This window comes from Diplotaxodon limnothrissa, linkage group LG16 (assembly GCF_057381915.1).
Source record: "Diplotaxodon limnothrissa isolate DT_005_m linkage group LG16, D_limnothrissa_male_GT1.1, whole genome shotgun sequence".
Taxonomy (NCBI): domain Eukaryota; kingdom Metazoa; phylum Chordata; class Actinopteri; order Cichliformes; family Cichlidae; genus Diplotaxodon; species Diplotaxodon limnothrissa.
Window position 1 is genome coordinate 25,461,677 of NC_140611.1, and position 25,567 is coordinate 25,487,243.

At 38.8% G+C, this 25,567-nt stretch overlaps 2 protein-coding genes across 4 annotated transcripts in view; one reads left to right on the forward strand and one right to left on the reverse strand.

The window, feature by feature from the left end:
• The window catches only part of galnt13 (polypeptide N-acetylgalactosaminyltransferase 13), a 36,853-nt gene extending 16,917 nt beyond the window's left edge, over nt 1-19,936 (reverse strand). For all 3 annotated transcript variants that reach the window (XM_085373936.1, XM_085373935.1, XM_085373934.1), the window contains exons 1-8: nt 19,532-19,936; nt 14,004-14,284; nt 9,489-9,657; nt 7,000-7,166; nt 6,309-6,516; nt 3,168-3,338; nt 2,433-2,550; nt 1,321-1,501 (exon numbers count right to left, since the gene is read on the reverse strand). In XM_085373936.1, the coding sequence (XP_085230062.1) occupies nt 1,321-1,501; nt 2,433-2,550; nt 3,168-3,338; nt 6,309-6,516; nt 7,000-7,166; nt 9,489-9,657; nt 14,004-14,145 (1,156 nt within the window). In that variant the 5' untranslated portion in view covers nt 14,146-14,284; nt 19,532-19,936. The remainder of the gene's footprint in view (nt 1-1,320; nt 1,502-2,432; nt 2,551-3,167; nt 3,339-6,308; nt 6,517-6,999; nt 7,167-9,488; nt 9,658-14,003; nt 14,285-19,531) is intronic.
• A 2,480-nt stretch (nt 19,937-22,416) lies between these two features.
• rprma (reprimo, TP53 dependent G2 arrest mediator candidate a) lies at nt 22,417-22,847 on the forward strand. The gene has a single exon (XM_085374773.1). The coding sequence runs from the start codon at nt 22,417-22,419 to the stop codon at nt 22,723-22,725; it is 309 nt and encodes a 102-aa protein (XP_085230899.1). The 3' UTR covers nt 22,726-22,847.
• The last annotated feature ends 2,720 nt before the right edge of the window (nt 22,848-25,567 follow it).

A 25,567-nucleotide genomic window follows, 5' to 3' on the forward strand; every position in this document is an offset into this window, starting at 1 on the left:
ACTAAAGACTAAGAAAGGATTAGACAGCGACTGGGCACAGACACTTACAAACACATTAGACAGATGGTTTCTTCCTAAAGTGCCGCTTGAGGACTCGTAGCTTGAATGCAGATGGACTCAAGGTGGTAATTTAATATGAAAGAGCATGATTGCAATGAGGGAAAATAGAGGACAGCTTTCAAAAACCAGTCAACATGTAAGACGTACAGCACTGTATGTATGTATGTATCTATCTATCACACATAACTAAGATATTGCAAACAGCTTACCAATACCATCTCAGGCTTTAATGTGGGAAACAGAAATATCAAGTTGGCAGATAAAAACAGTGAGCTGAAGGCTACTTTTCTCTCCCTTTCTTTTTTCTATCTGCGGGGGCTAAGCAACACATATTATAGCTCATGATGAATAGCCTCTTAGATCCAGTGCAGAGGAAGGACAAGGAAAGGGGTACACTTTTAATAGGATCACCAGATGCCACTCCCAAATTCAGCCTGAGCAACCTACTGTGCTCTTCTCCACCAATAAGGGAGGTCTGGCAGCAGCACAACCCAGATCATTCTCCCTAATGTCCTGGAGGAACAGACAGTCATCGCGGGGCCACAATATACAGAGAATCATCCATCACAGCCCTGGCTCTGTCTGCACACATGCCCGTGGAGAATCCTGCCTGACTGAGAGGAAGAGAAGGTCACAATTTGTGCCGTAAGATCGAAAGATTGGGGATGATCCCTTATAGGTTGGCTGGCATCTAAAACAGTTAACCCGAGATTTCTGGGATACCGCTTCCTGCAAAAGGGTAATCACATTACTAAGTCGACAGATGGAGGGGTACTCATCTCTCAATCTGCACAGTCGTATTGTTCTAGTTTGTCCATATGTGTTTGAGCTCTGTTTGAAAGATGGCCGTTCGTGACTAATTTCTGAACCCAAGTTCAAGAGAGCACTAAAAAAAAATGTATCTGAGAGAAGGAATTAATTAATCCCACTTTGAAGATGGCAAAGCTGCATTAAATTCAAATATAAAAGTAAAAGAAAATGTACATTTGCATAAGAATAAAAAAAAAACCTTGCAAGAGAATGAAAGACTAAAATGGAAGTGACATGTCTTTCCTTTTACACCAATTTGCTAAATTAACCACACAGGGGTCCAGCAATGAGGTTTGTTCACGTCTTCCTTTGACCAGCAGTGCACACTGAAACCTTTTTTATAACATGTAAAATCAGCAGAGCTGATTTAAACTCTTGGTTTTCAGTTTTCTGCATCATTTTAGTGGCTGAGAGTAGTAGTGACATGGTGGCGGTTTCATTGCTCTGTACCTGGTGATATGATATAAAAGAAGTCTTTGAAATCATCCATCCAGACTTCGGCCAGGCGCCTGTTGTTCTTGTTGATGACTTGGCCCGTTCCTCCAGGGAAACTGTATGGGGTGGCCTTCCGGAAAACATGGCCCACATGTGAACATGTTACAATTTCCAAGGAGCCACCGCATTGCCAAATCTGCAAGCGTAGAGACAAGGCAGATTTATGTAGTATGTGACAGGAAAGCAGACAAATAGGCTGGATAAAAACTGATGAAACAGTCAGTGAATGCTTGTTCCCTTTGTTCTACCCCCTTGATGCTTAGGTGACCTACATAAATGATAACGTTTGTTACCAGTAAAAAGATTTGCTCTTAAATTTTAACAGCGTACCATCGTACCACACACACACTTACTGTAGATCTGTTTGTGACTAGATGCTGCAGCTCACAGGCATGCCTTATAACAGCACTTCATGTTTTCTGATTACTAACGACAAGCTGCGACAGGAAGACAAAAACACCTTCTATAAACTGCCCTTGTCATAGTTTCTGGTACAGTAAGTGTCCCCAGAACTAAATTTTCAATGATAGCAAATTCAGAGAGACTCATGAGGTGAAGTACGAACCACACTATCACTAACTGGTAATAATAACATATACTTTTTACAATAAACTGTACAAACATAAAGCAAAGAGACTAAATATTTTTCCCTTATGTTTGTGTAAGCTCAAAGCTAAGTACACACCAACATGTAATATGAGCACACACATCTAAGGCTTTCATGTGATGTCAGTTCCACATCTGCAAGGTTTCATGAGTACATCCTGTACAGTTGTGACATTACAACAATGACAAAAATCTGTCCACAGATGTCTGCCAAAGTGCTCAAACCCATCAATGCACAATAGTACATTTGCCAGGATGATGCACAAAGAGAGACTCTCACAAAAAAATCAGCAGCAGCAACCACATGGTTGCAGCAGGAAACAAAAAATGTTTGCAACAGTGTATTTTTTATTTTTTTTATATTTAGAAAGATCATCCAATTTTATAATATCTATAAATATCTATAAAAAGGGAACATCAAAAGGCAGAAACATGTGCTGGTACACAGAGAAACCACTCACTCTAAAAGACATTTCCAGGTTTTCTCCTCCCCAGATATCCATCCCTGGATCGTAACTCCCAATTTCTTCAAAATACGTCTTGTCTATAGAGAATAATCCTCCTGCCATGGTGGGAGTCCTGCAAAAAACATAAATTAAGGCAACAACACAAAACCTTTTTGTAATATTTCATTTCCTCATACTGAATTCGTTAGCATCTTTTTGTAACTAAGAGGAACATTGAGGATATAATAACAGGCCAATTTGTTTGACAATTTGAAACAAAGCCTTAGAGGGGCAATTACTTTTATCTTTTAATTCATTCTATACTCAAGTCAGTCCTAAATAAAGGATATTGTTTGCTGCTTGGAGTGATTTGCATACAGATGAGTTTTGTGAAGCCAAAAAAGGCAGCTCTAAGCAGTTTCTATTTTCCTGTTTCAAAATACATGGATGCTTATACTACAAAGAGAAACATCACAACTCTGTGGATGCCATTTAGGCAGAAGCTGGCATCAGTGGGACACAGAGGGAAAGATGATCTATTTCTAGCTCTAGATAAAAATGGAGCTTTTTATAAAATAATATTTTGTAGAGAAATTTAACTTTCAGCATTTCCTCTGTAGCCTGCTGTACAGAAAAAAAGCTGCATTTAATTAAGCTTACAAAATATTTCCAACTTTTTCAGCGTTTAATCTGATCTCGCCTCTCTTATTTCAAGACGATATGCAAGTGCAAAGCCACACACAGATGTACCTGACAGGGAGTGTTCTATCCCCTTTGCGTCGATCCATCTCCCGCTGGGGAACAGGATACCATCGAAAATTCAGCTTCCAGTTGAATCCACCGTAAGTCATATCAGAGCCTGCCATGTATTCAAATGTCTCGTCGCTGATGACATCTATGATAGGGCACACCACTGCAGTCCTGAAACACAAAGTGCCATAATGTTCACATGTATGATGAAACAGGCTTGACTGAAATGAAGCATGTGGTTCATTATCATATTCAACGTGCCTCAACATCCCACCATCATAAAATCGACCGCATACTGTGAAGAAATCAGGTTCTGGGTTGTAACTGCAAATTCTATGCACACCATGCCAGCAACTAGCTATTACTCACATTATTAAATGTTCTGAAGAAAATGATCATTAATCGTAAAGCGCTGCAATCAGCTGAACATTCACGTTTTGATTAATCAATTAACTGGTTAGTCTTTAAAAAGTTACAAGAAAATATGAAAATTAAATCATCAAATGTGTTGTTCTCCTTTTGTCCACTCAGCTGCTGTAATATAAACAACATTTCTGTAAAAACAGAGATGAATCCCTGTTTCAACTTATGAAATACGAAGTCAAAACAGAAGTCATTTAAACCCTAAACACAAAATAAAGACAATATATTGAATATTAGGTGGAATATATAATAGCTTAATATGTTGAATTTATATCTAACAACATTTTTAAGGTGGAGCTGGGGGAATGAGGATTGTGTAACAGTTTGAAGGGCAGAATGACATTGTGTTTTAAAGGACAGGGATCTGAGAGGCTGATTGGCTTTGGAGAAGGAGTCAAGAAGATTACGGGATCAGAGGGGATGACGACAAAATTAAGAATGAGTGGAATTTAAAATAGTGGGAAAGCGGAAGTGACCAAAGAAAAGATCAACAGTGACAACAAAAACACCTAGAAAAGCAGGCACATGGAATAACACAATAATTTCATTTCTGAAATTATGCAAGCAATATTCAGAAAATCCGGGGAGATCTCGGTACACAAGGGACACGGAGAAAACCAATATTGAAGCTTGAATATTTTGAATTTGCCCTCAGGCAACACTGCAGTAGAAAAAAAACAAAAAAAAAAAAACAACAACAGCTACAATTCTGTAATGGAAATCACTTCACGGGCTCTGAAAATCATTGCAACTGAACGCAATTTTATCGCAGCTAAAAATTTACCATGCAAAGAAAAACGGAGCCCGAGCTCATTTAAGATGGATTGAGAGGAAGTAGGCAAACTGTCAGGTGGTGTGATGGAAATCACAGATCCTACATCCTATGGGATAAAGAGGAAAAGGACCACCCAACTTATTACCAGCGCAGTTGAAAGGCTAAAATCTTATGGGATATATTTTTAAAAAGATATATTCTATGTTTTATATGCTGCCATCCAGACAATGTCTATGTTTATTTGATCGAGACAATTTTCTTGCATGCATTACAACAGCACAGTAAGACTGTAGCTACCCCACAATAAGAGGTTTTATTTAAACATTTTACATATTATACATTGAACAAAATCGAACACAGGACCACCGAAATTCTTGGGCAGCTGACAAACAACGATAAACATTCTCAGTTCTGTGTGTTGGAAGACAATGTAAATACAGTTTCTTGGAATCCCTGCGTTGTTTTTATTGAAGGGCGGTGCAGATGTGTAGGAAGTATGGTTGCACAGGTATTATTTTGTAAGATAAATGCATGTACTTCCTCTCAGGATAGTCACAGACAAAATTATTTCTTTATCAAAAAGAGCAGGTCTGGAAATTTAATCTTTGAACATACAGTGTAATTTCTGCACCATCTCAACAGTCTGCACTCAGACTTAAAGACATCAATACATGTGCAGCAGCATTCAGTAAAAGTGTAATGGCTCCATAATACAATATTCGGAGTCATATGATACCAATTTCCTCCTGAGGGTAAATTAATGTGTCTGACCTCAGATAAGGTAAGAATCACAAGAGGATCATCATCATTCATTACTGTCACACAGAAACAGTGGATGGCATAAATGTGTCTACAGAGCATGGGCAAATGCCTTATGTAGTATCTTAATATTTTGATAAACAGCATAAATTAAATGAATTCTTCATCACTTTAAATCAAAGCTATTTGTTTAATGGTTTTACAGATGCAGCAAACTCAAACCTTTGCCCACTTAATACAGATACTGCGTAAGTCATATAGTGTTGACATGATGACGGTGTTAATTGTCATGGTCCCAGGATTCTTATTTGTTGGTGGTTTTGTTTATTATTACAGTTTCTTTTTTGATGCTGTGATTATTTTGCTTTAATGACTTTCTTGTATAACTTTACTGAAATTTCCCAGTATTTGCCTTAGTGTAAAGCTGCTGTGTGTAGGTGTGTGTCTAATCTCTGCATTTATTAGCCATTTCCCTTTTTTTCCCTGTAATGATTCGTCTCCGGTGTTTTGGATTTAGTCTTACTTCCCCACCTGACTCGCTGTCTTTGATTATCTTCACCTGTGTCTCGTTACAGGGCTGTGTCCACTTTCCCTTAATTATAAATACTGTCATATAAGTGTTGTTGTCTTCCCCTCTGTCCCTGTCTGTGATCATCACCCGGGTGGTTTTGTCTTCATGCTCTTGCGGCTTAGGTTTTGTTTCTCTTCGTGTTTTGCTCTGTGGACGTCTGCCATCAGCCTAATTAAACGGCTTACCTTTTGTTAAACCCTGCTGCCTCCTGTGTCTGTTTTTTGGGTTCTCAACCTTACACTCTACACAGTTTGCATAACCTGCAGATTGACAGAAGCTATCTTTTCCTCTGAGGTTGCAGCATAATTATTATCTCATATCAGCAGTGCCAGGCAGCGTATTAATAACTGAAAGTTTGCTTTCCCATCAGTATTCAGATAGTTTTGGCTCAAGTACCCAGTGATGCAACCAAGGCGAAATATGATAACAACTGCAGTAATAAAGCGTTTTTAGGGCTCAATAGTAACACTAAACTGTCAAAACAATAGGAGGTTTTGCAGTAGTGTGGTGCACTGCTGCAAAAACGTCAAACATATGTGTGATTTCCTATCAGTGCCTTCAAAAAAACAGCATTAAATTCAAAATACTTAGTGATGTCAATTTTAGCTCCTACCTGTCCTCTTTGATGCGAGCCAGCAGGGGCTCTAGCCAGCCAACAGTACACTCGCAGTGAGCATCAAGAAAGGTGATGACCTGACCGGTGGTGGCGGCTGCCCCCCTCAACCTGGCTCTGATTAGACCTGAACGCTGCTCCATCCTCAGGATCCTCACCGGCACCTCCAGAGTACGCACATAGTTCTCCAGTTTCTTCTTTAGGAAATCTGAAAGAAATTATGCAAAAGAAAATTCATAACAAGTTAAATATGGACAATATGATGATGAGATTTCAATCAGGTCATCAAATTATCAATTCGAGCTAGTCAGCTTATGTCCAGCTGAGATCTTATGGATTCCAAAATAAAATAACATTTGAAAACAAGGTTTTTAGCTACTACCTATTGGGATTATATGTCATATTTATGGGTTACAGAACTGCAAATTAAAAAATAAGGTAAAGATAGTAAGACCATAATTACTTGAGCGCATAAATATTGTTTCTTGACTCATCAGAGGTGGATGTGCCACCTAAAATAATAGCATAACCAATAAAGGAAGAAATTCTTTACTTAAAAAAAAAAAAGCTAGATTAGCTTTAATTTATCTTGCTACACAGCCAGAAACGTGGATCCCTTTTATCATAATCATCCTACAGTACTCCATCACATACATCCTGTATACTTTGTTAACGTACACAGATTACAAACCTCGCTCGCTGGCATCATCAACTAGGATAATTTCCACCAGCAAGTGTTTAGGAGAGCGGTTGATGACGCTGTGAACAGTTCGCAGCAGCGTGCTCCATGCCTCGTTGTGAAACACGATGACAATGCTGGTGTTGGGCAGGTCATCTGAGTACACTTTGGTCTTACAGCTGACAGAGTAACACAGGGGGGGAAAAGGCAAATCAGTGACATAAGACTTTACAGAGGAAAGTTCCCTTAGATATGCAGAGTCAACAAACTAGGTGAAAAGTCAGAGCTTTAATAAACCCTATTAATTTAAATCCATATCTGCTGACAGTTAATTTAAAGAGTGTTTTTGTCCTTTGTTGATAAAATAACATTAAATTTTTATTTTTTTATAGTTCAAATATTTCACAAATATTTTAACTATACTGGATGTTTTTCATACTGATAATTATTAATATGTAATCACCATTTTACAATATATTAATCTTAGACTGTTTAGATTTTTACACTGACAATTGTTGGAGATTGCAGATTATTGTGTAACAATATGTATTACTGTATAACAAATTTTAAAAATATTATTTCATTTTTTGAAAGAAAAACAATTATACTTTTAGTCTCAAATAATTTAGTCCTGTAAAATTACAAGCTGTGACAATTAAAGTTTCTAAAAGGTTAATATATGGTAAAACTGTAATGTTACGATAGCTGATGATCTGATTATCATTTGTTATAATCTTTGATATTCTGTTTATTAAAAGGATTCATACTTTGAAAATGTATCCCAAAACTAAAATGGTCATTTACAATGACAAACATAATTTCTCAATATGTTTGAACCACTGCACAGAGCATCTAATCTGTTGCTGTACTACTACTGAGTTAGTTTCAAAATGCAGCCCATTATTTTGTATCAGAGAACATAAAGTTCCCAAGTGTTATCCAGTTTCGCCATCAGTGCAAAAACACTGTCACAATAGGTTTACTGAAAGATATTGAGAAAGAAAGTAGAAAAAGTTAAACCAGTGTTGACAGCTATGTCAGCATGTCCTTGGATTAATGTGACGTCTGTCAACGCCAAAGGGTGTAAATGTGGGACGGTGCTGTAGTCAGTGCTGTTGAATAAAGAATTAGCTACATTACAGAAGAGGATGTGGACAGTGAAGGCAGCATGTATGGCTAGAGGAGGTGGTGATGTGGGGGAGGGGGGGGGGGGGGGGGTTACCGGAGCAGGCAGCATTGCTAGTTCTGTCCTGTCTATTCAATGTGACAGCACTGACTGACATAACTAGGCCAGGAGGCTGCCTTGAAGACATAATGCTGGTGAAATTTTGCACAGCTCAGCTGTGCGCTGTAATAAAGATGCTGTATTATTTATATGGACCCATATTGGGCAGAAATACAGAGTTCACATCATCTGAATGTTCAACTTTTTCTCTCTAATATAGATCTTCTTTTGCACTGTATAAATTTTTATGTATTGTATTTTATACAGTTTTTCCACATCCCAGACAATCTGGAGTGGTCTTCTTCTTGAAACAGGCAAAAACAGGAGCTAAAACAAAAAGAATGTAGGAGTTTAGAAAGATAATTTTGTGGCTTATTTCTCATTTGACAGGTAGAGACTCTGATAACCACTTAATGAAAAGTGCCGTGAAGAACTCAACTGGAATAGTTAAACATGAATCACTTGGATATTGTCTCCGCACTAGGCAAACGTCTGTGCATATCAGCAGCCTTAAATGAATGTGCCCATGTTTCATACAAGATGCATTTTGAATTTTCATTAGGTGTTCAAGAGGCTCTTGAATGACAGTAAACAAACCCTACTCCCATTCAAATGTCAAGCCTAATGCAAAACGCGAGGGACCTAATAGATCCTGCATGGAAATGATAGTCATTATTAAAGATATCTTTCACAGTGGGTACAGTTGTTATTACTAATAACATGTAATGGACCCAACTGTTTAAATTCTATTTAAATTATCATAAAACTTTTCTTACATTTCCTTAGTTTCTGCAGTCCTTATGAGACTAGATAAGCATCTTTCAATCAATTTGATAGCATAATTTCTTGATTTCACTTCCAGATATCATTAAGCTCTCTCTGCAGTCTCCTTCGCACTCAAATAGTCTCCGTACAGCTTCGTTCAGCTCTTGCTCAAAACTGTAAGTGCGTCACATACTTGGCTCTGGTTTTTGTGTAGCGGCTTATCACTATAAAAATTCCTCCAAGAATAAAATGCCAGATATGGTGTCGACCATGGAAGTCACCTCTGTATTCTTACCAGGCTGTTTGCTTTGAGTAGAGTGAGTCAGTCTTGTTCTATTATTCTCTGTTGCTTTCTCAGTAACTCTGAGTTAATTATATGTTAGTAAAAATCTGACAAAAAAAACCAAAAACAAAACAAGCCTCTTAGCAATGACGGTAAAAACATTATGTGCCATGAAATGTGATGGATATCAAAGATCTGCTGTTAGTGAGGACACACGAGCCTACGCACCCATCCAGCCTCACATCTGGCAGACTCCTGTTGAGTGCAATCATATCACTGGCCATCAGATTGAACTGGTTAATCTTAAAGAGCTCCTTCATTTTCTCCTGGTCATCCTTAGGGATGTTTACCGCTTTGCCCATCTCACCTGGACCCTCGTGGCTCCGTGATATCACTGCTGTAACGTAACAAGGACACCACAGAAAAATATTTGATAAGAAAACATATTTTTTCTCACCAATGAGGCAAAAAATTAACATCAAACTGCATCATAAAACAAATCCTACTGCATAAAAAATGGACCTTGTGGAACAAGGAGAGTGCAGAAAAGCGTGCGTGTTCTATTTCTGTCCACTTTGTAAATTTTCTAAACTCATATAGCACCCAGAGCATGAAAACCTAATTTTCCAGATCAATGTGCATGTGCGTTTGATAACAGAAATAAATGTACTGGCAGCTGGTGTTCACATATGAACAGTACATCATGTTCACATTTATTACATTATTATAATACTGTATATACAAAAAAAAGTGAAAGCCTCTAAAAGCCTGTGCTATTAAAAGCAAGGAAAAATGTGTTTCTTCAAACATCAGTGCATGCTCAGCAGAGAAAAACCTTTAACACAGCGACAGTGCATCCACTCCGCTTAAGCCCTCTCCTGGTGGTTCTGGCTTAGGCTGACAGGGTATTAAGCACTGTACACTTTGCCAGCTATATTTAATTTAAAAATTTAATCTATTAGGAGGTTTTGAATTCAGAGATTTAGGCCGATGTATTAATAGGTGAAAAAAAAGCAGCATGACAGCAAAACAATTGCTACAGTTTTTGCTATGAAAGGCCTGGAAAATATCAGAATTGCTACTGGTGCTGCACAGCGCAAGCTTCTTTCACCGAAGGTAAGTAACCACCCATTGATTTATGGCTCTGCTCTCTCTCACTCTCTTTCTCTCTAATAATCTCTTAGAACAGAGGCTGTGATTTCCATGAAAGGGGGACACATAGTTCACATTAGCTGCATGGCCTCCTGCTAAGAGGATTTCCTAAGACCCCTTTGTGGAGACGGACTGGGATCGGTCGGATTGTAACCTAAACTGATCCTGGGTTTTCTTTATAATGCTGCTGACACTCTTCATTTGGACACTAGCTGACATCTGATGGACACAGCTCTCGAGCTGCATGACTGAGCATCAAAACATTCTCAGCCTGCTCCAGCCATACTCCAATCCATCATTCTTTGTGTGTGGATAAACGTCCTGCTGAAAGAGAGAGAGCACCAAGCAAACCATCAATAGTAGTTTGGGTTTCTAAAGAAATTGTAGTGAAATTGCCAGCTGCAAAGCTGAGACTGTGCAATATTGCTTGATAGATGGATGGCGGCCAAGCAGCAGTGCAATGACTAAAAGCTGGAAGCTGTACAGTACAGGTTTGTGTTATCTGAAAGCTAATTTGTACTGCCTAATTTATAGCGGCTGACAAAGTATTAGATATGCTAATGTGAAAATAGGGTTAAAAGGGCAAATGAAAGGCAGCGAAAGGTGCTAAAATGAGAGTTAAATGTGTAATTATGTGTAAATTCTCAAGATCCAACTTAAACTATACAGGTAAGAGTTGTCATGTTTTGATTGTTAGCTACGAACCATGTGCACTAAACACATCCGTGCATCTTTGTTGTGAGCTTTGTGTTGGCATTGTGATTTTTTTTCCAAAGCCTTCAATGGTCATAAAGCTTGTCCTAGTGGAAAATGCAAGCTGGAAGGGACATCTTTTAATAGTCTTCCCCTACTCTGTAGGCACCAATTAGCTTCACTTCACATCATCGGTCACTTTCTTAAAGGAGCCCATAACATTTGAAGGGCCTGATAATTTATCAGTCTCTGAATTATCATAAACTGACACTCCCTAATGACACTTCTTGACCTGGTTTCCAAGTCCTTATCAGTTGATTAGGGCCCAACTTCCTAATGACGTTCTGAGCCCGAGTCAGTGTACGCATGGATAAGTGTTGAAACAGTCTGAACCCAGGATTTTAACAAAAGAGAGAACCTAGAGGCCTAAAGAAACACTTCAACAGACCAGTGCAATTAGCAATCTAATTAAATTGCTTGGTTTTCTAGAATATTTCCAACCTTCTGTAATGCTGTGGTAGCTAAATCAGAAAGAAAGGTTCTGGAAGAGAGAAAGATGTAAAAGTGGAATATCAGAACAGTAGCCAACATGCTATTTAGGCAATGCCAGGTAAGAGAAGAAGCCACAGCTGAGACCAACACACACGTGAGCGTGCAGATTTTGTGCAGTCATCATCACATGGCTCCTAAGGTTCCCCTGTTGTTTTCATTCTCGTTTACGTAGAAAAAGATCTGTGTAGTGTTACACAGTTGGAGTCTCCTCCTTAGGCTCAATCCATTCTTTTTCATCCAGACATTACCTCCTCTTCTTCCCTCTCCTGCTCTGCTCTGCTTCCTGCCTGGCACAGCTGCCATTTCATTAAAGATCAGAGAAGCTCCTCTTGAACACATAACCACAGAAGACCATGAACACACATCACACAGAGTGCTTCTACAAGTCTCTGATATGTACTTTAACTGTAACTCTCTCTGGTGGTACATGACAGGTAAGGGGCTTTGTTCATAGAAAGATTCCAGCCAATTAGAATTAATGTACCATCTGTGAAATGTAAGTACACAGAACTGGCTTAATTATTCTTGGCATAGATGTAACAAAGATTCCAGGAAGATTTTGGTCTATATTGATATGACAACATCACACAGTTGTTGCACATCCAAGAAGAGAATTTTCAGTTCCACCACATCCCAACGTTGCTCTATAGTATTGAGATCTGGTGACAATGAAGACCATTCACAGCTTGAGATGATCCGAGCTTTGTAACAAGGTGCATTGTCCTGCTGGAAAATGCCATCTGAAGATGAGCACATAAAGGAATAGATATGATCAGCAACAATGCAGAATGGAGATCAATCAAGTGAGACCATGCGAATTATAGGAAAACAGGCAACTGAGGCTGACTTGACAAGAGTGGCACCCGGTGTGGTCTTCTGCTTCATGGTTTGACATGTAATAACGCACCCTGATTCTACCAGCCTAAACCAGTGTGGCCATTTTCCTCTGACCTCTCACATCAACAAGGTATTTTCACAAAGACAACTGCAGCTCATTGGAGATTTTCTCTTTTTTGGACCATTTTCTGTAAAGCCAAGTTTATGAAATCTCCCCATCTGCCACCAACAACACCACCAAATTCAAAGTCACTTAGTTCACCTTTTTGCTCCCATTCTGATGATCCACTTCAGTGGGTCATCTTGACCATGTCTAAATGCACTGAGTTGCTACCACTTGATTGGTGTCATTGATTACACATTTTGTTTATCAAGCTGTTGCACTGGTGTACCAAAGCAGCCATACTCCTGATAACCTAAAACTGCCTTGTAGATATTTTTTAGAAAGAAGAAATTTGTTATGGAGACATATACAAAACTTATTTTTATATTAAACTGCAAGAGATATGAATTTTCTGTCTGAAGTTAAGCATTTTTAAATCATATTCTATAGGGAATACTTAATCGGCCTCGAGCAGTCATTCGTGGAACCCCAAGGGCTTCATTATTCAGCCTCAGAGCTTGTTTTGTCTACTTAACATACTAACACGTGCTTTATTGTGTTTTCAGCAGGTTTGCAGTACTGACAAAGCAAATTTTTCATGCAAGACTTGTTTTCACTAATGTGAATCCAAGCAAAGAACTATTTTAAACCCAAAATATAGCAGTGAATTTGTGCTAGACTAAAAATTATATTTTCATTTGACAGCTGAAAAAACAAAATAAAACAGGGGTACACTAAACAAGATAAAACTTGAAACACCTGCAGAGACATTGCAAAATCCAGTGTTTGACAGCAATCCTAAGATATAGTTCATATACACAGAAAATCCTGCGATCTTAAATGCAAAATAACATCCAATGTAACTGCTGACTTTTGTATGGTAATGAGACAGTAACTTGGAGCTCAGCATCATTCTAACCTTAAAAGCAGATTACTAAGCTTCTTAGAAACCTGCTTACTTGAGGACATGTGAGGAAATTAACTCTCCAAGAGGAAGTGTGTTAAAGTGATTTGAGCAGCACACCTTTATACAGAAAAGCACAGTTTTACAACAACAACAAAAAACTCAATTTCATCAGTTTTGTTTCATAGTCCATTGAGCAAAAAAGACACTACATCAGAAATGTCTAATTCCTATAAATGTATTAATGTTTTTGTAGTTATAAAACCAGAATTCCTACCTTTTCTTACATTACCATCAACTATTAACTGTTTCATATGTTTTATGTGTTTTTCTGCTCTTTCAGGCAAAGCTTTCCCCTCAGTGAACTGTTTTAATAGGATTTGTCACAGATGATGAATATTTTACACTCAAGTGAAATTTTAGAAGGTATTATTGTCTCCAGCTTACATTCTCATGCATGTTTGATACAAAATAACAGGGAAATTCTGCAACATCAACTTACCTCGAAGAGCAGGGAGCAGCGAGCGGTCCTTCCTATCATCACATTTGTTACACTCGCTGAAGTACAACAGCAAGAACACATCCACCAGCACCCACACTAAAGAGGTGGTCAACACCACCTTGCAGTAGACAAACCGTCGCATCACCTCTCTAGGATGACAGCCAGGCAAGTTGATAGCGAGCACTTAGGAGCGCTCAGGCTGCCAGTGAAACATCTGAAGTCCAATGACAGGGTGAAGTAACAGGGACGAAACCAAGCAGGTTTGACCGCGGGGCATCATCCTTCAGGAGATGGGAGAAGAAAAAAAAAAAAAAAAAAAAGAGGACAGAATACTAAATTTAATGTGAAATGACATCATAATAGTTTAAGTATTCCTGCTATGAATCCAACTGATATCAATCCTTACAATAAAATGACATAAAATGCAAAGGAGGAACTACATTAAAGTAGATCAATATTAACCTCTTTTAACCTTTCTCAGGCTTCACTTTATCAGTTCCATTGCTCTGTTAGCATCCTCTGTCAGAGGTTTCCAGTAGCTACTTAAAAGACCTGCAAAAACATTAGTATGAGTATGACCTGCTAAACTTAAGTAAAATTTCTATGATCTTTCTAAGATATTGATTGATCAGCTATAATCTAGTAATGACACTGCTTCTTCACTGTTTTAGGAGGAGGACCATTATGAAGCTCAAATATTTCCTTTTGTAATTTATTTTGTAATTGATCTACTTTTTGCTTTGAGTCATTGCCCTAGAAATGTTTAAAAATATCCAGGGGGTCTTATACAAGCTGCGATTTCTTTTTTTACTAGTAGTGGTTCAGTTTGTGGCAAAACAACAATGAAGTTCATGCATAAGTTTAAGAAGTAAGCTCTCTATTTACTCATCTGTGTGTTTGACCTGCTAGTCCATTCTTAAAACACTCGAGTCTGTCTTCATCACTTTAGCCCATTCATTTTCCCACTTTCTACAAGCTAGTGACCCACTTTTTCATGTCCTTCTGATCTCAGCGCTCTATCATTCTCATTCGTGCGACCTGCCTCCTCCCTGCCTCCACCTAACTAAAAGATCTTCATTTAACTTTTCATTACTTCTTCTCCACCGTCACCAGCATCTGGGTTCCAGGGGATCCTGTCCCAGCATTGTTGGGACTCCACTCTGCTATATGGAGTCACTGTATAAGTACACTGCTCTTTCAGTTCAATGGTTTTCATGTCAGGACATAATAAACATATGGTGAGATCTGCCAAAACCAGCTGTTAGTTTCTGTGGAGCAGTAAGGATGCACTTGCATGTGACACAGTGCAACAGCTGAGAGGACCACCAGGCTACACCCCATGAAAAATGATCTTGCTTGACAGTAGCCTGTTTTGTATTCAACTGTATATCACACTTAATTTTTCATTTTTTCTAAGCATGACCTCCCTGTACTGATTTTTGCAAATCATATTTTCTTCCGGTGAAGTATAACTGACAGCATATACAGACAAAAATATACTCTTCTTCAATGCAACAAATTCCTTTGTTGGATTATTTTTTCTTGTTCAGCTACATGAGTGTGACTTCAGTGTCTGATCAGGTTTTTTGATAGGAACATTTTCGTAGTGGTCCCCTACGCTTTGTTTTGGTGAACTTTGGGTCTTCGCTTACAGTGAAGAGCTTTCATGCTAACAGCATGTAAGTGTGTGGCTGTGAGTGAACACTCCACGTTTTTTATCACTATTTTTTCCACTGTCCACATGTTATGCAGGAAACCCATGAGCTACATCTCAGACTCAGTTAAATGTTTAAGTTTAAGACAATATGTTTAGAAAAAGACTGAACAAGAATGAATGGCTTTTTCTCTCAAAAAAACAAAAACATGTCAGCACAGCCTAGCTTTGCAAAATCTGGAACAATTTCCTTTGGACAGATGAGACCAAAGTGGAGATGGTTGCACATAACCACGTTTGGTGAAAACTAAACAGAGCAAATCAGCACAAACATGTCATGCCAGCTGTCAAGTACGGTGATAAATTGGTGATGATTTGGGTTTGTTTTGCAGTCAGAGGATCTGGGCACTTTGCAGTCATCGAGTCAACCACAAACTCCTCTGTATGCCAAAATATTCTAGAGTCAAATGTGAGGCCATCTGTCCGACAGCTAAAGCTCAGCCAAAATTTGGTCATGCAACGGGAAAATCATCACAAGCACAGCAGCAAATCTACAGAATGACTGAAAAAGAAAACAGGCTGTACCTTAAGAAAACTGTGCATGAACAAATATCTGCAAAACTAAATGAATTGAAGCAACATTGGAAAAAACAGTGGGACAGAAATCCTCCACAGTGATGTGAGAAAGTGAACAAATAATACAGTTATTGTTGCTAAAAGTTGTTCTATAAGCCACTAAATCATGTGGGTATGTAGCTTTTCACACACCGATCTGCACTTCAGTTCATTTTCTGTTAAATAAATAATAACACAGCGTACTGCAATTTGTCATGTTTTATAGGTCATCTGATGTCGTATTTACTTAACTTTATGACCTGGTAACATTTACATGCTATGTAAAACCATAGAGTGTAAAACCTTAGGGCATACTTTCCTTTTATCATGACTCTAGGTTCAGCTGAGTCTAATTCACTTTAAATTATATAGCGCCAAATCACAACAACAGTTGCCGAAAGAAGCTTAATATTGTCAGGGAAAAGACCCTATAATAATAGAGAGAAAACAGAAAACCCAACAATCAGACAGCGCCCTGTGAGCAAGCACTTTTGCGACAGTGGGAAGGAAAAACTCCCTTTTAACAGGAAGAAACCTCTGGCAGAACCAGACAACCAGACAGGGGCGACCTGTTGGGGGTGAGGAGAGGAAGACAGGGCAAAGACATATGGTGGAAGAGAGCCTAGATTAATAATAACTAATGATTAAATGCAGAAACGTGTATAAACACATAGAGAGTAAAAAAGGTGAGTAAAATAATAGCCAAATAGCTTATTACTCAAACTCTGTGCTTCTATAAATCACGGTCAATTCTCAAGCAATCTTTGCTTCTCTACAGGTGTTTAACTTTACTGCAAACATTTTCTAATTATAACTAATAATGATGAGCAACATATGAGACAAATAGCACTACACATAGTATATTTTCTTCATACACGGTTCTCATTTTCTATTTCCATTCTTTATTGCTTTTACAAGAATAATAAATAAATAAAAATTAAAAACTGAGGAATGAAGGTCAAATCCAGTCTCCCACATTGGACTGACCACAGTCCCTTCGCATTCTTCCATTTGAGAGGATGAGTGAATGCTCATTTCCCTTGTACAGTCTTCACCCACTTCATCAGTAGTGCTGCTAAGACCATCTGGGATGCTTAAATACCAGAGGCAATTTGCAGAGGTTAAATATCTCATTGGCATGGAAAGTGCGCCTCACAATATTTCTGATGAAAGACAACATAATTTTCTGTCTAAAAGGATACTTGACTGAAATTATAGGTTTTTGTTAACTGAAAGACTTACGAAAGTACAATCTGGATGATATTACAGTCATGAATAACGCTTTCATTCAAATACACAAACCAAGCACAGAAATGGTCAGGAGTTTTTTGAACATCTGTAACAAAATACACCACAGTGCTTTTACATTACTCTGGGTAGTAAAACAGATCAAAAAGATTGGATGGTCTACAGATTGTTTCCAGCCTAGGATGATGTGGTACATCCCATGTATTAAAGCCACACGAGCCTCTTGATATTCTCAAAATGTAAAATACATTAAACATAGTTTCCATAAATAACTATGCATTTAATTGCCAATGCATTTAGATATAACTTACCTGAGTAGTTACTTTCATAACTAGCTGAAAAACGCCTGCAGAGGAGTAAGGACAGATTTCCTTATCTTTCGCATGCAGCATGGTAAAGACTTTGCACTACACACACACACACGCATCTCTCAGTCCAACTCTGTGCCCCCTGTCTAAATGTCCATCACAGAGGCTGACACGCTTACCTTAGGCTAACTCTTATCTCATTCAAAAACAAGGCAGCCTCTACCCAGCTGCATCAAGACTGAAATCACAGTGCAGTGGATGATTTCAGTCACTCAGACAGAAACTGCACACTACTCAATAAAGTAGATGGATGCAGTCTACACTTAATGATTGTAATGAACAAAACTGTGACATTAAAAGCGAAACACAAGTCTGCATCTAGCATATCACCTCCACTCACACTGTAGACAGATCAATGATGATTCTGCCTTTATGATGTCTGTTTGCATCTCTAACCATCTGCTTTGCTGCATGTGTGTTACAAACATATTTGGGTGACTATGACTGCACCAGCCACACCACCAAGAGTTTGCTGGTCTGAAGAAGTCTGACTCAATTAGTCCCACCATCTGGAGAGATGAATATTTCCTGTCTGCTGTGCACAGCTCTAAAAATACATGTCTACATTCTCGACTTGAAGCAATTTTTTTTTCTTTCAATCTTTTCAATAGGAGTGTAAACCACTGGCCATTATTAACTGCTTCTCAAGTGACACTTAATTGTGTTGTTAGCAACACTCTTTGTTGTGAAATGTCTGGTGCAGTGCTACAAGTTAAATTATGTATTCCTCGCCCATTCAACAGGAGTGCTTCTACTGTATGCAAATGAAAGGCTGTATACTTAAGCTGCCAAACTGCGTTTCACAGTAATATAATTGGACACGGCTCACATCAGCATCTGACAATGGAGCTGTGACAGTAACAGGAGACTAAAAATTTAATAAATTAAAAAAACATAACATTTTTGCATGAATCTTTTTCTCCTCCACATTTACAGTACAAACCCTGCTGACCATCAAAGCACCCACTGAGGTTTGGGTGCTTTCTTAGGAGTAAGAGAGACCAGGCCAGCTAATAATTGACTTTGATATTTTCCCATCACGCACCTGCATCTAAAAGGTCACAAGCATCATGTAAAGCTGCAGTACTTTCTTAAGTGTTAAATGAAAACTGTATTTGTTATGTATGGTAAAAGAAAAAAAACTGGCATACAAACAATTAATAATTGGGTTAAACATATTGGTACAAACTGGAAGTCACACTGGAAGTGGCACTGAAAAATAACAATACATACACTGATCTTAGATTGCCCACTATGCATATGCAAGAGATTGTGGCAGCAGAAAATCATAGGCTTACTGGAAGAAAAGACTCCATCTATATAGCTCACTGTGGTGGTCTTAAAAGTGTTGATTACCCTCAATCTGTCAATCTTTCATTCATGTTCAGGTACATTAGGCCTTGGCTTCAAAGACTGGTTTATTAATTGTTAGATGTCACATGAACAAGACGACAAATACTGTAAGAGCAGCCAACCAAAACCACTCATTTTATGGTAATATAGATTAAATCTAAACTATAACCAAGCTCTCGACCACATTAAGATCACGGTTTAATGGTGTGATGTGTAACCATAGGAGCCAAATTTTAGTCTTGCTATGCAAGGTGTGCACGCAACAGAAAACGGGGACACTCTTTGCTTACCTAAATTATGGATGGAGTGAACCATTGACCTGTTCCTGACTCGCTCCCGGGCAACGTGTTGAACGTGGACGACATACCCAAATCTAATGCTAATTACTGGTTTAAAAAAACGGGGCCAAATTTACCGCGCGAGCGCATAACATCTCGTAAAAAGACACCTAAGTTGCAGTCCATCTCAGCGCAGAGTAGTCCAAAATCCAGTCCGTCCAGTAAACCTTCTCATGGTACCTGTGTGGACTCCTTAATGTGATAAGTCTCCGGCTGAGCCGCACTAAACCGGTGGATATGAAGAGTCTCCATTATTTTTCCCCTTTTGCGTTTAAATGGATATGCGGTCACTGCAACAGACGCCTCTCTCCGCGCACCTGTTTTCCGAGTGAATATTGTAACGCTAAGAGGACAGGCTGAGATAATAGTCAGCACAATCTAACCTCAGCTCAGACCGACCTGCATATATACCGAGTCTCCTCTCTGATTGGCTCACAGCGACGTCGCTCACGAAATCCCTTTGAAGTAGGGCTTCACGGGCGTCTGGTAAATGTAGGCGCGTGCATGCCACCAAATATAGTGTTTGTTTTTTTAAATCATATATTAACATACATTTATCGAAATACGCTTAATTTGATTTTAGATACTTGAATTTTTATTTTGTTTTAAATTCGTTTTCACGGAATCTTCTCAGACATATATTAGGAGGTCAACTTGATGACAGTTATTTCCCATACTTTTCATTTAGCATAGGTTACCTGCAGCAAGAAATACAGCTATAAAAGCAATCAAAAGAAACGCCCAAATACCTATGCTCTTTGTGAAATGATCTTTTATTGACATTCTCGGTTTTAACTTTGTCCTAATATTCTGAACTAAGCCTGATTCCTCGTGTGGTTTTGTAGTTTCGCCTTTATAAAGCTTATAAGCAACTGTTAGAGCGTTTTCCTGTTTATGTTTCCAGTAGGGACAAGGAGAAAGCTGGTTAAAATGCACTCTAAGGCAGATTACACCCGGTCAGGGTCTAAAGGTCAATTCACTGAAAATTTCCAAACGACACAAACACTTGTGTACATCACAGCTATTTTGAAGCAGACTTTTGGTGGATCGTGTTGAACAATGCTGCCATCTACTGTTATTGATAAGAAACTCGGTTTTGCCCCTGGGCAATTAGCCAGATAAAATCTAACCGAAGCATTTAATAAACATTCAGGGAATCATAATAACTCTGATGTACTGTCAACAATGTGCAGCCACAGACTCCAAACTCTCCTTTATTGCTATTTCATTTACCTCAGCGACAATAAAGAAGCTGCAATAAATACTGCAATCTGTTTTCTGTGAAATAAATCTGACTTCCGTTCATATCTGCAGTGTATGCAGATGAACACTGGCTTCAGATCAGACCCAAATTATCCACTAGATGTCACTACACGCCCTCCTTGAGTTAGAAAGTAATAAAAAAAATTGAAAATAATACTTCTATTATCATTATTATTAGTAGTAGTAGTTTTAAGACTTTGAGTAACTAGATGGCTTTGGGGAGTATGTTTTTCTACGACAGCTGATGTATAGTATAAAGGTTTTTTCAAGTTTTAGAGTGAGCTCTACTGGCTGGGTAATTGTGAGGGAAATGTAAAGTAAAACTCAGTGGAAATAACCTGAGTTTTGAACTCAAAACTTTATTTCAAAAAAATTCAGAAAGGATTCCTTTTATTGTTTATGACAGGCCAAAGCTGTGAGGTGTGAGGCATAAACCTCCTAAAGGCAAGATAGGAAAACACTGTGCTATAAGCAGGCCTTTTGCATGTGGCAGTGGAAAAAACACTGATTCATATTATTAAATTTGCCTCCAAGCCATTTCAGGGTCCTCATATTGTGCATGTTGGTTCACTGTCATGAACAAAGCCATTGTTACAAACATCTGTAACACTTGTGTTCTTATTATTATCACGGGGAGCTTAAATCAGCCAGCTAAGCATCCAGTCTGGGCGGCTTTAGATCATGTGTAGGAGGGAATATATTTTGGACTTTTAACTTATATTCATAGGTTTCAGCTTTTCCGGGTAATCTGATAATCATCGTTGCCATTCATAAAAAGGAATTAAGTAACAGATCAACAATAACAATTAAAACTACAGAAATTTCTCTCTCTCTTTCGTTTTTTGTTTGCTTTTCAATTCACAGACAAATTCATCAGGACTTTTTCTGTAATTTTACGCATGTATTAACTACATCTTACTACATTTACTACATCATTTACTTCATGTAGAAAAACTGAGACGTGCCGTTTCAGCTGCAACACGCATTTGTAAAGCTTATGAAGCTCACTTTGCATTCGTATATTGAACAGTTCTGGTCTTCAGTATGGCTGCAGGAACACGATGCAAGCTGCTCTGGCCTCTCTCTGACACGGGGTCAGCAAAGACCTGTCAAGGTTTTGAATGAACCACCAACTCAGTAAACCATACATGCATACACACACCAACACACAGATGGCCGCAAACACCCAAACATACGTAACAGACAGTACGTAATGTCCTACATACATGCACATTAGTAGCACGCATGCGGTCCGGTCGTATGGTGGCGCTCTTGCTGTGCCTTCCTGCCACTGGAAAACAGCGACAGTCTGGCTATTTAACGGCGGGGCTGGTGGCTTCATTCCGCTCTGAAACTGGCAGCACACTACATGAAATCCCCAGTAATGCGATGCCAAAGCAGCTTGTTAAACTCAAGAAGAGCGCTGTCTGATCTGAGGGAACTTGTTCAACTCGCCGCCTCCTCATCTTCACTTTTCACTTGATGACAATTTCTGCCGGATCGTGCCCAGCGCGTCTTTCTCTCTCCGCCTTCCGCATCTGTCGCACTGAAAGTTTGGTTTTGCGAAAGTAGACATGAATAACACCGGCTTCAACCAAACAGAGAGCGGCCTATTCAACAAGACAGAGGAGGTTTTTTGCTGCAACTTTTCATCCGTGGTGACTGATAATGGCTTTGTGGCAGCCGCTCCGGATGAGAGGAGCCTCTTCATCATGAGGGTGGTCCAGATAGCTGTCATGTGCGTTTTATCCCTCACGGTGGTGTTTGGCATATTTTTCTTAGGCTGCAACCTCCTCATAAAGTCAGAGGGGATGATAAACTTTTTGGTAACGGACAGAAGACCGTCAAAAGAAGCGGAAGCAGTTATTGTTGGAGCCTACTGACTGATAAAGACATATACAGTGATCACACTCTGATCAGATGGCCACAGATCGGAGACAGTGTGATGATCAGCCGCCAAAACCGGGCCCCGTTTTCATAATGGTACTTAGAAAAAGAAACAAGAACTCAGAGGAGCGGTCACCTTGCAAGAGGTAACTGAACTCTGCTGGTGGCTGATACTCACGGGGTGGGTCTACCTTATTTCTGCTGGCCTTTAAAGCCAAGAAAGACTCATTCATCTTCTAGAGGTATAGTGCGTTTTAAGCCTATTGTTGTATTAAGTACTGTAGGCTATTTAATCACGCACTGTTGTCATTTCAGTATAGTTTCCCTGTTTGTAAAGCAGCATCCTTTGTCAAAATAGTGGCAAAGTCTTTGTATTTGCTGCTTAGAAATACCTCCTTGCATCGAAAATGCAAGGGCAAAATACATGAATGTTGTATGCCTCTGCATGCAACATGCAGCTCTCTATTTTCTGGTGACAGTTGTTTGCGTGTCTTTGTCGGCAGCGGTGAAAGTCCGTAATGCTGTGTATCATGTTCATTTGAATAAATTCATTCTGTAATTAAAGTTTTCTTCTTAAGATCTGCTTTTCTGTCATATCCTCCACCACGCCCTCTGCCAAAGTAACTGAGATCTCAGAAGCTAAAATTACAGCAGGAGAAAGAGCTCTTTGATTCATACTGTGATAATGACATGATGTTAAAATACAACAGAGGGTACTGATCCCGATGAATATATATTTTTAAGCTTTATCTATATCTATGAAGAGTTGTACAGTTACAGGGAACAAAGAAATAGCTGCTTTTCCCTCTTTTGATTTTTTAAATTAGATTTAGATTTAACATCTAAATATGAATTATTTTACCCAAAAGGATGCCTTAAAAATGCTCTAGAGTCCAAGAAAAAAAAAAAAGCCTTCCCGCCTTCCCAAGAGAGCCCTGTCTGGGTCAGATTTTGATCCATGCAGCTTTTTACATCCTTCCTCCTTCTGCCAAAACATCTGTTATGCTCATCCCCTGCTTCACCTGGATTCTACCTCCCCTGGAGCCTTAAAAATGACTTGCTTTCTCAGTTCAGAGACAATACGCTGCTGTCTGATTGCCCACCTGTGCTCCGCTCGCAGTTAAATAGAATCAACTTAATTTAAAATGCCCTTCACCCCAGTTACTCCATCTGTTTTACCCTTTCTGATCTATGCATCTTGTCTGACACGGCCTTACTCGTCTGATGAATGTTTGTCAAGGTGGAAACTGTCTCAGGCCACATTTGCTGTCCTCATGCTGGATCTGAAGAATTCAAGCAAGCACTTATTTTACTAATCGTGCTGAGGAAAAATAAATGAGTAAGCAGTAATTAGATTTTATACTCTTATAGGTGGAAGACCTACACATGGGTTACATGAAATTAAAACAACTGCTATCAAATATGGCACAATCCAGTAGAGTGGCAATAAATGCTGCATTTGTGAAGCTTATGATGTTGACTTTACTGCGGCTATATTTTATAGTCTTCAACAGTGGGGGGCAAATATTGCCTAGATTCTTTAGAAGAGAGGAGTTTAATGAAAAACCACCAAAAACAACAGCTTGAGAAATTGCAACAACTGAATCAACACCTCTCGGAGTCAGCCTCCACAGAAACCCAGAGCTGGAAATCTTAAATATACAGCTGAGCTGGGTTTATAGGGTTCATATTCTGTTCTTGTCTTGCCTTCTTCAAATTTCTAATAAGAAATAACTGCAAAAGCACACAATCCTGGGAGGTTATTCATAGCAAGTTAATAGGCTTCTTTACATGTAAAATTCACACCCCATAAATTTACCTCTGAATAATTAAGCCACATTTAGTTTTTCAAGCTGAGCAATAGATTTTTTCACATTTTCACCTCAGGTATGACTCTCTGTAGTTAGAGCAACACATTAACAAAGCAAATGATGCAAAGAGAAACATGTCTTTCTCTGTTAATAACAGCATGAAGTGTTATTAATATAAGTAAACATAAAACATATAAACACAAAAAATTTTTTGGCCTAACTGAATATGGGATACAATAACAGTAAAAATGCAGCAGGTATAATTGTATTTGTATATATGACTCCAAGCGTTTCTCTTTTCTGTGATTGCTTCTGTTAGGTAGTGCTGAGAATAGCTCTCAAATATTAAATATCCAGCAGAGAACAATCTTCTGTCTGCAGCTGAGCTGTAGTTAGTTTATCCCGCAGTGCTTCATACACATTTATATAGGCTGAAATCTGGCTCATTTTAGAGATCCTGAAAGAAGCAGATCTAAAGTTGGAAATTCAAGTTTAAATACTATAATTTTTCTTCTTATTTAGGATTTTACTTTGGATTTACCACTAGAGGCCATCTCAAAGAATATACACACCTGTCACACACCAATGCTGAGGGAGATTTAGGAGTCAGTCATCTATACCGCCGGCCTTCCTGCTCTCAGCAATCTGATAGTTCCCCGCAAAGCTTATGTTAAAGTCCTCTCGATATATTTAGGCACACATTAAGAGTTTTACTCGGTGTAAAACAAAAGCACCAAGCTAGGGCTTCATAACATGGTTCAGTTTATAACTTGATGTTACCTGGTTTTGTGTTAATCATCATTTATTCACAAAGTGTTTGGGATTTAAAAACAAACAAACAAACATGTTCTTATTTTGTTAATACACTTGCAGTCTGGTTAGAGTAACTTATATCACAACCGCAGCACAGGTAAAAACAGCATTAACTCACTTTATCCCATGTGGACTGTATGCCAGCTTTGTTCAACTGTGACTGCATCTGCAGGGTGTTGATTGTGGGCTAAAAGAGGCTTCGGGTCCTGACTCG